Source organism: Bufo bufo, chromosome 10 (genome assembly GCF_905171765.1).
Source record: "Bufo bufo chromosome 10, aBufBuf1.1, whole genome shotgun sequence".
In the NCBI taxonomy this organism is placed as follows: domain Eukaryota; kingdom Metazoa; phylum Chordata; class Amphibia; order Anura; family Bufonidae; genus Bufo; species Bufo bufo.
In genome coordinates this window covers 51876312-51892720 of record NC_053398.1, presented here as the reverse complement: position 1 = coordinate 51892720, position 16409 = coordinate 51876312, and the positions used below count along the sequence as shown (strand labels likewise).

The 16409-nt window shown below is 49.9% G+C and overlaps 1 protein-coding gene across 1 annotated transcript in view; it reads right to left on the bottom strand.

Moving 5' to 3' along the window:
• Window positions 1–10079, bottom strand: part of EHD1 (EH domain containing 1) — a 40403-nt gene extending 30324 nt beyond the window's left edge. Inside the window, exons 1-2 of the mRNA XM_040409273.1 lie at window positions 9376–10079; window positions 3617–3714 (exon numbers count right to left, since the gene is read on the bottom strand). Coding sequence (XP_040265207.1) covers window positions 3617–3714; window positions 9376–9779 — 502 coding nt within the window. The 5' untranslated portion in view covers window positions 9780–10079. The remainder of the gene's footprint in view (window positions 1–3616; window positions 3715–9375) is intronic.
• Between the last annotated feature and the right edge of the window lie 6330 nt (window positions 10080–16409).

Below are 16409 nucleotides of genomic sequence, written 5' to 3'. Positions count from 1 at the left end.
TATACGGATCGGTTTCGATTTTGCACATCAGGATGCATCTGTCCCATTAGAATGCAGTTCTGTGACATTAAAACGGAAAAAATGGATCCTTCACTAAATACATTGAAAGGGGTAAAGGATTCGGTTTTTAGGCTCCTAAAAAAAACGAATCAGTCACTATTGACTTTCATTGTTTTCAGTGCCGGATCATTTTTTTTTTCCATTTTTCGGACCGGACACAAAACCGCAGCTTGCAGCGGTTTTGTGTCCGGTCACAAAGCGGAAGGCTGCCGGATCGGAAGACATCCTCAACAGATCTCTTTTATTCAGAAAGCATGAGGACTAAAAAACGGAAACGTTTTTTTTTTCCGGTATTGAGATCCTCGGATCTCAATACCGGAAAACAACGACGCAAGTGTGAAAGTAGTCAATCAGCTCTATGGCCTCTTCACCTCACGATCAGAGTCATAGAGGTCAGACCCCCACGATCATAAAGTGACAACATATCCGAGAGATAAGCCACGACTTTACAAGCGGGGAAAACCCCAGTGGGAATTCCTGCACAGCACATGCTGGGAGTAGTGCTGCACGGGTCACACAGTCCCTGAAAGGAGAACAAATCAGCAGATTCCGCCTTACACTAGCAGCGGGACATCAGCCTGTTTGGATTACAAACACCTTTGTTTATTTTGCCAAAGCAAAGAGAAAGACGCCTATTTTTTATAGCACCGACGTCGGGGGCGGGGGGGGGGGGGGATGCAAGGGGCTTCCTCCATACATCCAGGCTCGGACAACAGGACTACCCTGTTCCACCAGAAAGCTGGTCTATGACAGCTATTAGAAACATCTGCAAACAGGGATACTAGGATAAGAGTGGCGTCTTGCAGAAGACGGTACAAAAGAGGAGGGGGTCCAATCTGCATTGTAGGATCCTGGGGAAGCCATGGACATGTTCGCTTTACACCTTGCATGGCAATGAAACAACTATTAGGCCCCATTCACACAACCGTATTTTTGTTTTGCATCCAATTTTTGTGGATCAGATGTGACCCCATTCATTTCAATGGGACCGCAAAAGATGCAGACAGCACACCATGCGCTGCCTGTATTCGTATGTCCGTTTTGCGGACAAGAAACAGACACTTCTAAGAGGGCGGTCCACAAAACGGCCAGAATCAGTGCTTTGTGGATCTGCAATTTGCAGAGAGCACGAGAGATACGGTCGTGTGAATGAGGCCTTACAGGATACGAGTCAGGATGGTTGGGCGTGCACGTGCGGTTTACATAAAAGCACATCATGTGAAATGCCTCGTGACATGGCAGCGTCTGGTACAGTTATCTGAGGCATGCTAGGGTGGAGAAACCCCCGGTGACTGAATAGCGGTTCTTATATCTTGGCGCTAGTCCCACAATGCCAGGCATTCCTCCTCTCCCTCTACATACTGAGGAATGTGTTACACCCTCCGGGTTCTGCATACTCTATTACCCTCCAAAAGGGCAACAGTTACATTGGAGAGGACGTCCGATAGGAACGTGGACAATGGCCACTATGTACCGTATATCTATTATGCCGCAGCTTAATATGACCATAGACGTGCAATTCCCGTCTCATATGTACAGTGACTGGGCGGCATAACATCTATATATGGCGGGGGCGGCATTATTAAAATGAAGATGTCACTTCCCCCTAGTACTTTTTCTTCACACACCGTGAATTTCAGGATGAAAATTTAGGATAAATTCATTTCGCTAACCAAACAACAACATGTGATCTTAAAGAGGTTTTCTCAGACTTATGCCTCATGCACACGGCCGTGAGCGGTCCGTGGCAGCCCGGCCAGGATTCCTTCTGACAGCAGGAGCGCACGGCGTCATTGGTTGCTATGACGCCATGCGCTTCATGCCGCCGCTGCTGTACAGTGATGTATAGATCATACGAGTGTATCCCTGTACAGCAGCGGCGGCATGAAGAGCACGGCGTCATAGCAACCAATGACGCCGTGCGCTCCTGCTGTCAGAAGGAATCCCGGCCGGGCTGCCACGGACCGCTCTCGGCCGCGGAACACGGCCGTGTGCATGAGGCCTTAAATACTGATGATGGGTCACAGTATCTGATTGGTGGGGGTCCAACACACGGGACCCCTGCCGATCAGCTGTTTGAGAAGGCAACGGCGCTCGGCTTTTCCTAGGCCAAGTGACGACCTGTTCATTGATCACATGGCCTAGGTGCAGCACAGCCCCTTACAAGTGAATGGGGCTATGCTGCAATGCCAATCACAGCCGCTATACGATATATATGGCGCTTGGCGAGCAGGGAGAAGGCGACAGCGCTCACAGGAGTACTGGTGCCTTCTCAAACAGCTGATCAGGGAGGAGCCGGGTATCAGACCCCACCAATCAGATCCAAGGATAGGTTATCAGTACTTATAGGGTTATTCCAGCCGTTAATATTGATGACCTGTCATCAGGATAGGTCATCAACATCTGATCGCCAGGGGTCTGACATCCAGCGGCCTGCCGATCAGCTGTTTGAAGAGGAAGTGGTGCTCCATGCGAGCGCTGCTTCCTCTTCATCACAGTGCACTTTGTCTCGGAAGCGCGGTGTAAAGACGAGTACTTGCTCCCTTCAAGTGAATGGGGCGTCTGCCTATCATTACACTACACCACCGCTCAACAGGAGACGAGGTGTAGTGTGAAGACCAGGAAGCAGCGCTCGCATGGAGTGCCGCCTGATCAGCAGGGGTGCTGGGTGCCAAAAACTATGGATGCGTGCTGCCACTGTGGTTTAAACTGAAGAATTTTTCAGGAAAACCCTGTGACCATTACCACTGACCGAGCAGTTCTGGCAAGCAGCTGGTTCCTGCTAAAATCATGCAACCACTTATCATCAATCCATTTATAAGCTGCAGCAGCCAAATCAGTGCAGCCCCCCGTGGCCCTACCCTATCTCTATTTACTGCGCACTTGAATGCACTTGAGTTAATACAGATAGGGGGAATGGGAGCAGCCATTTACAGAGCCGCTCTTGGCAGGGATTACTGACCGGCTGTAAAGGAAAGACGTCTGCCTTGTCACTCCAAGGACATTTCCACCCATAGGAAACCACCTACCGCATTTTTCGCCTCAAAAGTGGGGGGGAAAATGCCCCTGTGTCTTATGGGGTGAATACTAATGAGCGCTTCCATTATGGAAGCGCTCATTAGTACAAGCGGTGAAGGCTCTGTACACACCGCTTCCTGGTCCTTGGCTGTCCGATGTTAAGGCTGCGCACAGCCGGAAGACAGAGCGCGCTGGAGGAGAGGAGTGGCGGTGTCCAGGAGCAGGAGAGGTAAGTGGTTTATTTATTTTATTAAACATGAGGCGCTGGGGGCAACATGAGATTCAATGGGGGGCTACATTGGGCTGATATGAGGCAATAGGGGCTGCTGGGGGCTGATATGAGGTCTGATAGGGGTGGGGGGGTTACATGACTTGTTGGGGTCTTATTAACATTGGGGGTCTGATTGGGGCTGTTAGCTGAGGTGTAATGGAAAATATTTTTCTCTTATTGCCCTCCTCTAAAACGTAGGTGCGTCTTCTAGGGCAAAAAATACGGTATTTTAGCTGCTGACGTCACTTGTTCTCCTGAAGCACTTACCTCTACTGATACGCTGCTTCTCCCCAGACAGAATGCCAGGAGTATCTATGATGCTGATGCTCTCCAGGACGGGGTTAGGTAGCTGAGCGCACATGAACCTAGGAGCAAGAAAAAAAACTATTAGTTCCAATTCCTTCATTTATAACATTCCCTCATACAAAAAAAACATGTGAAAAGTGCTGTCCAGTGGAATAACTTTTTTTTTTTTTTAAATACAAGGCAGAAAGGGTTAAAAGCCTTCCTTAGCCAATGACTGGCGGAGCGGGCATCACTTGTCATTTCCTGCATGTCCAGCCAGGACCAGAGCAGACAGTAATCTCTGGAGTGCCAGGGAATCTGTGAGGTGACTAATGCATTTTTCACCCCATTATAGCCCTCACTGTAAATTAAATGAAGATTAAAATCTAAATTATTTTATCCCAAGAAAACCCCAATAACCTATACATCCTATTCTGTGGTCAGAATGGCAGAGCACGATGCAATGCCCGTTGTGGGTATCCCAGTGGATGGAACCCCCCCCCCCCCCCCCCCCCCCCTCTCAAATAACAGGGTGTGAACTTATACTAGAATCAATTTCGGTGCCAAATTCTACTTCTTGCGGCTGCCAAGAACAGACATCAGACGAAAACTACCCAAAAACCTAGGCGGCAATTAAAAACATGTAGGCCCCTTGGTTACCTACGTGCAGGCAGCTATACCACTTTTCACCTATTAGGCCCTGCACAGTTTAGCAGCAGATGTAAATTGCACATGGGTAACACATACATGCTTCCTACAGCGTTCCTGCGCTGCCGCAGAGGGGTTGGCACCGCGCCCAACAGGTTAATCACACATACTTTACCAGGGTGGGAGCAGCTAATAGACAAGATCCATCTAGGGGTGAAGTTAAGTGCAGCAGAATACAAAGCAATAAAAAGGAAGTGAAGTTTCTAGAACCGCTGTGACGAGTACAGACTACGTGTTACAGGGTATGGGGGCATTCTCCTATGTGACAGGTCCCGGACACACGCCAGGACATCGCGGGCCCCCACTGCTAGAAGGAAGGGGCTCTGGCATTTCAAAAGGTGCATGTGCCCCCCCTAAAATGCATTTAAAACAATCAAATCTTGATGAACCAAGCATGCAAGTTTTTAGGTAAGATAGCAGGGTGACCTCTGGGTCATATCCGTGACCATTATGAAATTAAAGGGGTGGTGCAGGGACATAAAACCAGTCACTTTATAACATCTTAAATTTGGGCTCCTTCCACGTGACTACAGGCACAGGGATGCGGGATGGTGGTCTGTCTGTAAATCATGTGACCTCCTTCACCGACGGCCCCTTTAGCGGCCATTCACACGGCATCTAGCGCAGTTAGAATTCGGCGTGCATTCTGCGCCAAAGCCTGTAGGCAGCTGCATGGTTTCCACCTCCGATATCATAGGGAAACTGCCCTGCTGTTCACTTCACCACCCCAAGAAAGGACATGTCCTTTCTTTGCGCAGTTACGGCTATAAACAGCGGCCTCCTAATAAAATGGGAGATTCCGCCTGTTTTTTTTTGGTGCAGCATCTACGCCAAATTGTCCGGGCTCCTGGTCTCAATAAGTCACTTGCTGAGCCTGGCACGCTCTGTCAAAAGGGGGCAGGTCAATCAGTGAAGGAGGTCACAGGACGGGCAGGCTGAACGGCATGCCACATGAATGGACCTTGGATTGTTACCGTCACGTGCGGGTCTGACAGGGGGCTGGAGCCCAAACTTAAAACATTATTAGTAAGTGACTGGTTTTATGATTTTTTTTCATTTTTATATAGTTTTGCATCCCTGCATACCTCATAGGCTCACAGTTCTACACCGTAAGAGCGCCAGGCTCTGAGCGGTACCACATACCGATGCACCCAGTGTGAGTGCACTAAGGCTAGGCATGGCACAAGCTGGAGTGACACTAATCTTTAAATGATTCGTGTTACCCAAGTTTTATTGCAGGCCATTACAAAATACTGTATCTGTGAGGGAGTGAATTGCCGGGCATTCCCAAAAGGGTGACTCATTCAGAAAGAATCCAATTGTGCTGGAGATTCCCAAAAACAACTGCAGAGATTTTCCCTGGTGAAAGCCAGTGAGGATGCATTTACATGAAAGGGCTGGATCACGCGGTCAGAAAACCACTGCGAATGGCGGCAGTTATGTGATGCGGTTTTTAGGAAACATGTCTCCCCCGTTAAAAAAACACGCGACTAAACATAAATCGCAAAATTCCAACAACTGGCGGGATGAAAGGCGTGAGGTTCGGAATCTGCAGAGAAAAACGTGTCATGTAACTGCACCCAGGGGATGTTCAGACGGTATAAATACACCTCGGAAAATCTAGCGTGTACTTCCTATGGAATCCGTGGCTCACCCTGTTAGTTCTGCTGGGGTGCGCCATTTGCATGCCGCAGATCCGCCGGCAGATTTCGCCCTCTTCAATGGAGCTAATCCATTACAAACACTGCACCAAGGTGGCGTGCCAGATATCCCCACATTAATCTGTGCCACGGGTGTCCCTAAAAAAAGTTACTGGGAGGTGGAATTCAAGTGAAGTTTGGTGCAGGATACACTCCACAATCCATGCAGAAAATGGCGGTGTGAACAGATTCTACAGAGCAGTCTATGTGACGTTAGATATCACACTGCGCAACTCCCAATGTTGGATTCAAAGCTGTGGTTCTGGTGTTGAAGACTCACCATTCCCAAAAGCAGCACAGTCATCATCCTGGAAGTAAACGGACCTGAAAGGGATTTGGACAGTCCATGATGTTATAGGAGTACTTCAGGGCGAGCTCAGCTGGAATCCGTAGGGGAACTCATTTCCATGCAGCATCAGCATACAAATCAATGGCCGTCAGTGTAATTGATGGACGGGCCAGGTCCTCCAGAAATGGAGACGCTCTTGGTAGCTGCTCTCCCCTCTGGTTGGATGACGTTCCTGATATGGGACTCCCATCTATAAACTCAGAATTCCCATGGGTATTTTAATACTGGCTCATAGCTGGCGTAGATTTCATTTTTATGACACATGGACTTCCAGAAAATGCCCCAAGAGGCCTGTGCCTCCTAAAAAAAAAAAAAAAAAAATTTCTCTTTAGGAATCCATTTCTACTATAGGACAGAAAAGTGGAAACCATCCAACTGTGGACCTTCTCCTCATCATACTTGGACGCGACTCACCTCAGACACAAGAGAAGCCCAATTGACTTAAAGGGGTTGTCCAGCTTCTACCACAATTTTATCTTGGCCCTGGACAGTTCTGTACCTAACATAAAACACACTCACCTGCACCTGTGCCATTTGGGGACACATAACTGCTGATTCCCCCACCATGAAGATTGCAAACTTCACACCAGAACGAGCCTGACCGGACTCGCAGCAGTGGGGGAGCAGGTGAGGGCTTTTTTTAAATTATTTTTGTGAGGTACAGCACTGTACGGGGCCAAGATGGACACCCCCACAACATAACTGAAGGCATAAAAACTACCGATGCCCAAACTCAGTGGCTCCCCCTCTGTCATACAGGCCAGAATAAGAGACCCGTCAGGTTTGCTGGAATGTGTTACGGAACCACAAGAACGGAGGACAAAATATAAAAGATAACTGAAGTCAGGTCAAGTCTTTGTTTCCTTCCTGAAGCATATCTGAAGGACGGCAGGTCAACCACAATGTAAAAGATCCCAATGAGGGAAATGTGTCTCCAGGCCACAGGAGAAGCTTCCTTCAATCTAGTCCTAATTCGTGCCTCTGTACGCAGAGTCAAATGAGATAGGGGAAGATGCAGCCACACAAAGTTTGCTTTCACACAAGCGTATTTGCAACCCGTTTACGATCCGAATTTTATGTCCCGGAATCTGCTGATAATGTTAATGAATAGGGCTATTCACATGGGCGTATAATTTCCGTCAGTATTTGAAATACGCAGCATGTCCGAGTTTTGTGTGGATTTTTTTCCAAATACGCCCATTATAGTCTATGCAGTGCATAAATAATGAAGGAAGAAATACACATGTAAATACTGATGGTTAGTGTTGAGCGAACCTGAACTGCAAGGTTCGGGTCCGAGCATTTAATAAAGCTTGTTGAAAGGCTGCATTAATATGATCTCCAGAGATGGACTCTCCAGGACGTTCTGAAGGAAGGAGCAGAGCTGTCCCTTTGTTTAAGGAATTCACGGAAGTCAAAGGTCACAAACATTTACCAATCCTGTGTAATTTAAAGGGGTCATCCAACAACAAGTATGACTGCACTCTGCCATCTCCATTATTCCTGTAGACTTTGAATGGAGAGGCAGGGTGCCTATGTGACCACCACTCCCATGAAACAATCCCACAGAGAAGGCCACGGGACGCCCATTCTAGTGATCGGTGACTTGTGGAGAGATGATGAATATCTGTCATGGGAAAGCCCCTTTAAGGCCTCTTTCACACGTCCGTGACGATGCCCATCGAGGCTTCGCGATTGGTCCATGTGTCCGTTTTATGCCCTTCGTGTGTCCTCTGTACTTCACGGACACTGATAGACTGAAAATTAAATAGCAACAAGCCACGAAAACCACAGAACGAGCAGGGGCTGCCTCCATGGTTTTCACAAACCCATAGACTAAAGTGTGCGAGTGATCCGTAATCACAGCCAAAAATTGGGCATGCTTCCATCCTGTCACCACAGACACAATGTGCGTGAAAAACCACTCGTGTGAATGCACACATTAAAGTCAATGGATAGGTGTGCTCCCCAGCACACGTATGTAATTCACTGATGTGTGAAAGAGGCCCAAGTAGGGTTAAATAAGAGCCACAATGGACTCTATTCAAGTCGCTGCGATAGAAAACACCAAACTGTGATACTAACTTTCCATCCATGAGCGGTGTCTTCAGACATAGGACTGCCGGACAGGCGGCATGGTGGTCAGCGCTGTGGAATCAGACCAAGGACAACGTGTGCTCCCCGTCTGGATGTGGGTTTCTTCCAACACTCCAAAGACATACTGATAGGGAACTTACATTGTGAGTCCCATTGGGGACAGCTTAAGGGTTTTGCCATCTCAGACAATGGGGCCACATCGCTAGGATAGGTGCGCTGAGAATGGATCCCTGAAGGTTGTACATGTGCAGCCGCTCTCCATTCATCTCTATGGGGCCGCTTTCTTGGCCATTTCTGTCGGCCCCATAGAAATGAATGGGAGCGGTGTCCGTGCAAGTGCAGGGTGCTTGGTGGTGGCCAGACCCAGGAAAACCTGGGGTCCTCCGGCCACCGCCTTCCCTTCTCTGTTCTCGGTGTAGGTCCCAGAGGTGGCATATCCTAGCGATAGGGAACTTAGATTGTGCGCCCCATTGGGGCCAGCTTAAAGGTTTGTTTTCCCATCTCAGACCATGGGGGCATGTCCTAGTAGCCATATGCCCCATTGTCTCAGATGGGAATATCCCTTTAATGCTGAAGTCTGTAAAGTGCTGCGGAATATAGTAGCGCTATATAAATATCCTACACAAAGGCTGATGATTTGTCACAAACCAACACAAAAACAGACTAGAGGTCCACGTCCCGCTATACTACAAGGTCGTCACATGTGAGCGGAGTCCACCTTATACAAACGGATGCGGTTGGATCCGTCTGTGCAGATCCATGACGGATCCGCACCAAACGCGAGGCGGTCGCTGGACTACAGGCCATGACCTCTCCGCTGACTTTGGGCTCACACACTACTATGGTGCTCCTGGCGCTGAGACTTGTAGTTCTCCATTCACACTTACCGGTTGAGGAAAGCGTTCCCGAAGGCGCTGAGCTTCCTGAAGGGCTTCTTGGGGTCCACGACGAGCGCGTTCCCGGGCACGACCCCCTCCACCGGGCCGTGCATGACGGCGATGAAGGAGTCGGTGGTGGGCTCGGGGCCGATCCTCATGCCGGGGAAGTCCTGCTCCATGAGGTGGCGGATGAAGGTGGTCTTGCCCGTACTGTACTGGCCCACCAGCAGCACCATGGGCTTGTTATGGAAGTCCGCATCCTCCAGCGCCGGGGAGTGGAAGTCGTGGAAGCGGTACGTCTCCTCCAGGGGCAGCAGCTTCTGGGTGTACAGCTGGCGGAGGCCGTCGGCGACCGTCTGGAAGAGCTCGGGTTCGTTCTTCCTACGGCCGTCTTTGCTGACCCAGCTGAACATGGCGGCGGCGGTGACCGGAGCTGCTCTAACGGACCCGGCGCGAGCTCCTGCGGCTCAGGGCTGGGATGCTGCCTGGGTCGCGCTGGGCGTGGCGTGCGGGGGCGTGGCCTGAGCACAGTCGCTAGGACTCGGTACCGTCCGGTCACGTCAGCCTCTGGGCGGCTTATGGCCAGTCACTGGTGACCGTGAGACCCTCCAGCGGCTCTGTCACGGCTCCATGGGGAGTAGCAGCAGTCGTCCTCCACCCCGGTGACGTCAGGCGCTCTGGTGACGTCACTCCGAGCATCCCCGCGCTCTTGCCAAATGTTTGATTCAGGATGACACGTGTGAGAAGGGAGAAGTGCGGGGCGTGGAGCGTGAGTGCACAGGAAATGTGTGTGCAATGTGGAGCAGCCGGGAGCAGTCACCAAATGTGTGCCCATCCCTGGACCAGAGTTATTGTAAGCAATGTGTGCACACTGTCCTGTGGTCAGGGGACCTTCATACCGTTATATGGATCCACACTATGGCACATAGAAGTCTATAGGTCCACGAAGCCCCCCATTAGGGGACCTACTAAAAGGAATGACACAAAGGAATGCCCATAGAGAATAATGGAAATGTAATATTTGAATTAGAGACAAAACCATTTCATATATCTAATAAATATTTAGCAGACATACTCTCCAAACTCAGTGGGATTATTTTAAATTAAGATTAAGTGGGATTATCATTGGTTTCAATGGAATGACACAATGGAATGCCCATAGACTGTAATGGGAAGTAAACTCTGAGCTCATTTGCAGGTAAATCTGTGTCATGTAGGACATTAGTAACATAGTACATAAGGCCGAAAGAAGACATCTGTCCATCCAGTTCGGCCTGTTATCCTGCAAGTTGATCCAGAGGAAGGCAAAAAAAAAAACCTGAGGTAGAAGCCAATTTTCCTCACTTTAGGGGAATAAAAAATTCCTTCCCGACTCCAATCAGACAATCAGAATAACTCCCTGGATCAACGACCCCTCTCTAGTAGCCATAGCCTGTAATATTATTACACTCCAGAAATGTGTCCAGGCCCCTCTTGACATTAACCACCTCAGCCCCCCTAGCTTAAACACGCCAAAAAGGGCTGTAATTTTCTCACTTCACCACACAATGGCAAATACTTTTTTGTGCCACTGCACTGCTTCATCATCATCGGGAGAAGATGATGGCAGCTTGCCCGTGAGCCAGCAGTGGTGCCAGCAAGTCGCTAGCGTAGCTGGGAGTCAGCAGGGTGGCAGCAGTGGGAGGTCGGGAGCCAAACGTGCCCAGGGTAGACCACCCGCTTCACAGGAGCCTACCTGGAAGTAGCGGTGCACGGGTTCACAGAGGCAGCAGCGGTAGCAGTCAGTCAGTGCTTAGTGTTGGGGGTAAAATCACATACTCGGAGGTGTGGCAGTTATTTGTTAAGCCGCCGGAGGAGGTGAACATGGCCATATGTCGAATCTGTGGGCAGAAGGTGAAGTGTGGCCAATATTGTCACCACGGCCCAACATATGCAGCGTCACCATAAAGTGGCCTGGGAGAACCGTGGCTCCCATGTGGTGGTCCAGCCTGCCGCAGCAACCCAGTGGCATGCACCCGGTTTCAGGCAGTCAAGGCTCCACCACCTCAGCCGAAGGGAGCTGTCTGTCCTTCCCATCATCTGCTGGTCCTTGTGCTCCTTGCTCCTGCTCCTCGCCCTCCTACTCCTCGTCAGTCATTCCGTCAGCAATAGATCACCGAAGCGATTGGCAAGAGACAACAGTAAGCATGCACTCATCCAATGGCTCAGAAGCTGAACGTGCTCCTGTCCCAAGTTTCTGGTGCTGCAGTCCTTCCCTTTCCAAGTGGTGGACTCAGCACCTTTCAGAGAACTGATGGCTTGTGCCAAGCCGAGGTGGAGAGTCCCAAGCCGTCATTTCTTTGCCAAAAAGGCAGTACCAGCCCTGCACACACATGTAGAACAGAAGGTGGGCCAGTCCTTGAGCCTGTCGGTGTCTGCCAAAGTGCACGGCAGCGCTGACATGTGGAGCTGTAACTACGGTTAGGGACAATACATGTCCTTTACGGCCCACTGGGTGAATGTGGTTTCTGCACAACCACACCAGCAACTTGGCCAGGTGACGCCGCTTCCGCCTCCACGTTGCCACGCACTTGGTCCTGTGACAATATCCACCTCTGCCTCCTCATCCTCCACCGTGCCCTCTGCCTCCACTGCAGGGACAATTCACAGTGCCCCTCCAGCATACCACATGTGCAGGGCATGGCGGTGTCACGTTGTTCTGCACCTCCTTTGCCTGGGCGAACGGTGTCACACAGGGAAGGAGCTGCTCTGTGTCCTTCATCAAGAAATCGAATCCTGGCTTTCTCCGCGACAACTGAAAATCAGAACCATGGTGACCGACAACGGGAAGAACATTGTGTCAGTGCTGCATCAAGGAGGGCTGAGCCATGCACCCTGCATGGCACACGTGTTCAATCTGGTTGTCAAGTGGTTCTTGAAGTCTTCCACCCATCTGCAAGACATCCTAAAAATTACCAGGAAACGTTGCATGCACTTCAGCCACTCGTACACCACAAAGCACACCCTCCTTGAGCTGCAGCGGAAGAACGGCATCCCCCAACATAGGCTGATATGCGACGTTTCCACCCTCCATATGTTGGACCGACTATACGAACTGAGAAAGGCCATAAACAATTTCGTGATGATCCAAGCGGACAGTAGTACTCCCCTGTGTAACTTCGATGTCAGCCAGTGGCAGCTCATGCGTGAGACCTACCGTTTGCTCAGGCCCTTTGATGAGGCCATGTTATTCGTCAGTCGCCAGGACTACGGGATGAACAATCTCATTCCCCTGCTTCATGTCCTGGAACAGATGCTGGTAAATCTGGCTGCTCAGGGGACTGGAGACGTGGCGCCTAGGTCTCACGGCCACATGAGCCCTGTGGGGGTTGAACTGGAGGAGGAGGACATTAGAGCACAAGCAATGTTTAGCAAAATGGATGGTTTTTCTACACAGGTGACGGGAGAGGAGGAGCAGGACCATCCAGAGGAGCTACAAGGTGATGAGGCAGAGGACCCAGACACACAGTGGCAGTATGCAGTGAAGATGGAGGCAGGGAGTCCCTCCGGGTCACTTGCACAAATGGCCCGATGCATGCTCACTTGCTTGTGTAGTGACAGCCGAATTGTCACCATTCGGCAGAGGGATGACTTCTGGCTCTCCACCTTGTTGGACCCTCGTCACTGGTCCAAAATGGCTGCCTTTTTTACACCCGCTGAGAGGGACGACAAACTGAATTACTATAAAGACATCCTATGTAGTCAGTTGGCCGCTGCCTATCTGCGCCATTGTCTAGCTGCAGGTCTGACTGGGGGGGCCCTCTGTGCTCACGTTCCACTGCCATGGCTGCTGGGGAGGGGTGGGGTGGCAGGAGCAGTACCAGCTCTATCAGCAGCAGCCTGAGTCTAGAGTCGCTGATGAGCAGCTTTCTTCACCCGCATAGTGAAGAAACTACTCACCAGCATCTAGACATAGAGCAGAACTTGAAACAGCAGGTGGTGGCATACTTGGAGTGCACCCTGCCAGCCGTCATTGAAGATCCACAGTCTACTGGGCAGCCAAACTGGATTTGTGGGCGCAACTGGCCGAGTTTGCCCTGGAAAAGCTGTCCTGCCCGGCCAGTAGTGTGGCATCAGAGCGGGTGTTTAGTGCGGCGGGGGCCATAGTTACCCCAAGAAGAATTCGCCTGTTCACCCAAAATGTGGAGAGACTGACCTTTGTCAAGATGAATCAGGCGTGGATCAGCCAGGATTTCCACCCACCAATGCCTGATGCATCAGACTAGATCATCCATGGTGCCACATCAACACATTGACAAAAGAGACCGGTTTCTTCTGGCTACCTTCCTCAGCTACTATTCTGATGCTGCCACCCGCCTGATGCCACACATCTGATGCCAATTGCTCCTTCTTTCACCCATCTTCAGCGGGTACTGGTATTGCCACCCACCTCCACACTATGTCACCTTGCCACTCTGTGGCCTCTTGATGCTGCCACCTCCACACTATGTCACCTTGCCACTCTGGGGTCTCCTCATGCTGCTGCCACCTCTACACTATGTCTCCTTGCCACTCTGTGGTCTCCTCATGCTGCTGCCACCTCCACACTATGTCACCTTGCCACTCTCTGGTCTCCTCATGCTGCTGCCACCTCCACACTATGTCACCTTGCCACTCTCTGGTCTCCTCATGCTACTGCCACCTCCACACTATGTCACCTTGCCACTCTCTGGTCTTCTGATGCTGCTACTATCTCCACACTATGTCACCTTGCCACTCTGTGGTCTCCTCATGCTGCTGCCACCCCCACGCTATGTCATCTTGCCACTTTGTGGTCTCCTCATGCTGCTGCCACCTCCACACTATGTCACCTTGCCACTCTATGGTCTCCTCATGCTGCTGCCACCTCCATACTATGTCACCTTGCCACTCTGTGGTCTCTTGATGCTGCCACCTCCACACTATGTCAGCTTGCCACTCTGTTGTCTCCTCATGCTGCTGCTACCTCCATACTATGTCACCTTGCCACTCTGTGGTCTTCTGATGCTGCTGCCACCTCCACACTATGTCACCTTGCCACTCTGTGGCCTCCTCCTGATGCTGCCACCACCTCCAGACTCTGTCATTGAGTCACCCTGTGGTCTCCTCATGCTGCTTCCACCTCACCACTATGTCATAGGGCCACTCTTTGAACTTTTCATGCTGTTCCCACCCTCCCCACTTCATGACTGGGCCACTATTTTGCCTTTTGGCCTGGCTGACCTCATCATTTATTTGACCCTTCTTCTGATCTGTCAGAAGGAAGGAAAAATTTAACGCACAACGGATCCTGTCTGTGTAGCAGCTGTAAGGCCTGTATGGTCCCATCAGAATTGGCTTGTGATTTGGTAGCCAAAAGCAGGTGTGGGTACAAAACACAGAAGACATGCAAATATTACACGTGTCATCTCTGTTTTGGATCCGCTCCTGTTTTTTTGGCATTAGCAATACTGATGGATTACTGACCAAATGCTGACCGAGTGAAGGCGGATGCTCCACAGACAGGATCCGTTTTTTGTGGGTTATTGTTCTGACGGATCAGAGGAAGGGCAAAAAAATCTGTGACGTCAACACAAACTTACTGCTGACACCCTCTCCACTCTGTCGGGGGGCTCTACTTGTATAAGCGTTTAATAGAACAGGTTCTGTAGACATCTATGTGGAATCAGCTGACAACGTTGTAAAAGGAGTGCGCTTCTTCTTGACGATAACATTCAGGGCCGGTGCTATAATAAGGTAGACCAAGCGGCTGCCTGTCACGGATGAGAGTGGGGGAAACCCTCATCCGTGTGATGTTAAACGTAAAGGGAAGCTGCTTGACCAGGACAACAGAATTAGGGAGCAGGCCACCTTCTATGCGTCCCTAACTCTGACCCTGACGGCAAAATGTAGCTTCGCTTGTGTTGGCAAAAATCCTTGCACCGGCCCTGCTAACATTGAGTTTACACTTGAGTTATTTGGTCAGTTTTGGCCCCGTGACTGCCCAGATAAGTGAAGTGTGCAGTGATTCTAGTATTTCACTACCACAGCAGACTCCCTATGCGTGTTACTACAAGGCACAGTGTTCTACACCACTATAAAGGCTCTCTGCAGCCAGGAAATCGCTGATCTCCAATTCCCAGTTACTGCTTTGTGTCCTACCTTCTTGCCTCTTCTCCATTCAATGACACTTGTGTTGAGTCACAGATGTGCCCCCTGGCACTGCACATTCTGTAGCTGGCAGGCAGTGTAATTATAGCACCCGGCCCCTCTACTGACTCAGCTGTTCAGCTCAGAGACAGCAGATATGTAGATACACGTCACTCCATACTACAGAATTTGGTGGAAACAGTGGGGCACATTTACTAAAGTGTTTGCGCCTGTTTTTGGTTAAAAAAAATGCTGTTTTAGAGTCTTATTCTTTTAGTCGCATTTACTACTGAAATTGTGCATATTTTGGACCTTTGCACCTTGCTTGCTTATTTTGTTTTTTAGACTAATTCAGAAGTTTTTGTGACTTTTTTCTGACCCATTTATGTAGGTGCGCCTTTTTTGCTCCTAAAGTTGTCCCAAAAACAGTGTAATTTCTACTACACCCTAGAGTTGATGTACTTTTCAAGTGCGACTTTTTCTTTGCTTTAAAAGTCACACTTTCCGGGAGATATGCGACTTTTCTCTTCAAAGATGCAACTTTTTAATGTGCAATCTAAAACGGACACTTTTCTGGTCTGTGTTCATATTTCTCAAAATGTGGCAGTACATTTATATACACTTATTATGACAATGACAATTTATGACAAAAGTAGGTATTGGTCTGATGGATGTGAGAAGGTGTTCCAGAAAATAGTGTGTTCTGACAGTATGGGGGGGGGGTCGCACATAAGTAAGATCTACCTTTACTCCTGCCTTTGCACATTGGTTGAGCTGCTGCGGCCCATGTGCGTAGACTGTGGCGGGGCCTGTGACGTCTGACAGCTGGGGTGTACAGCCGGAGTCAACTGTCTGTGGTTAGGTTGTATCTAGTCTGTGCAGGCAAACAAAAATTT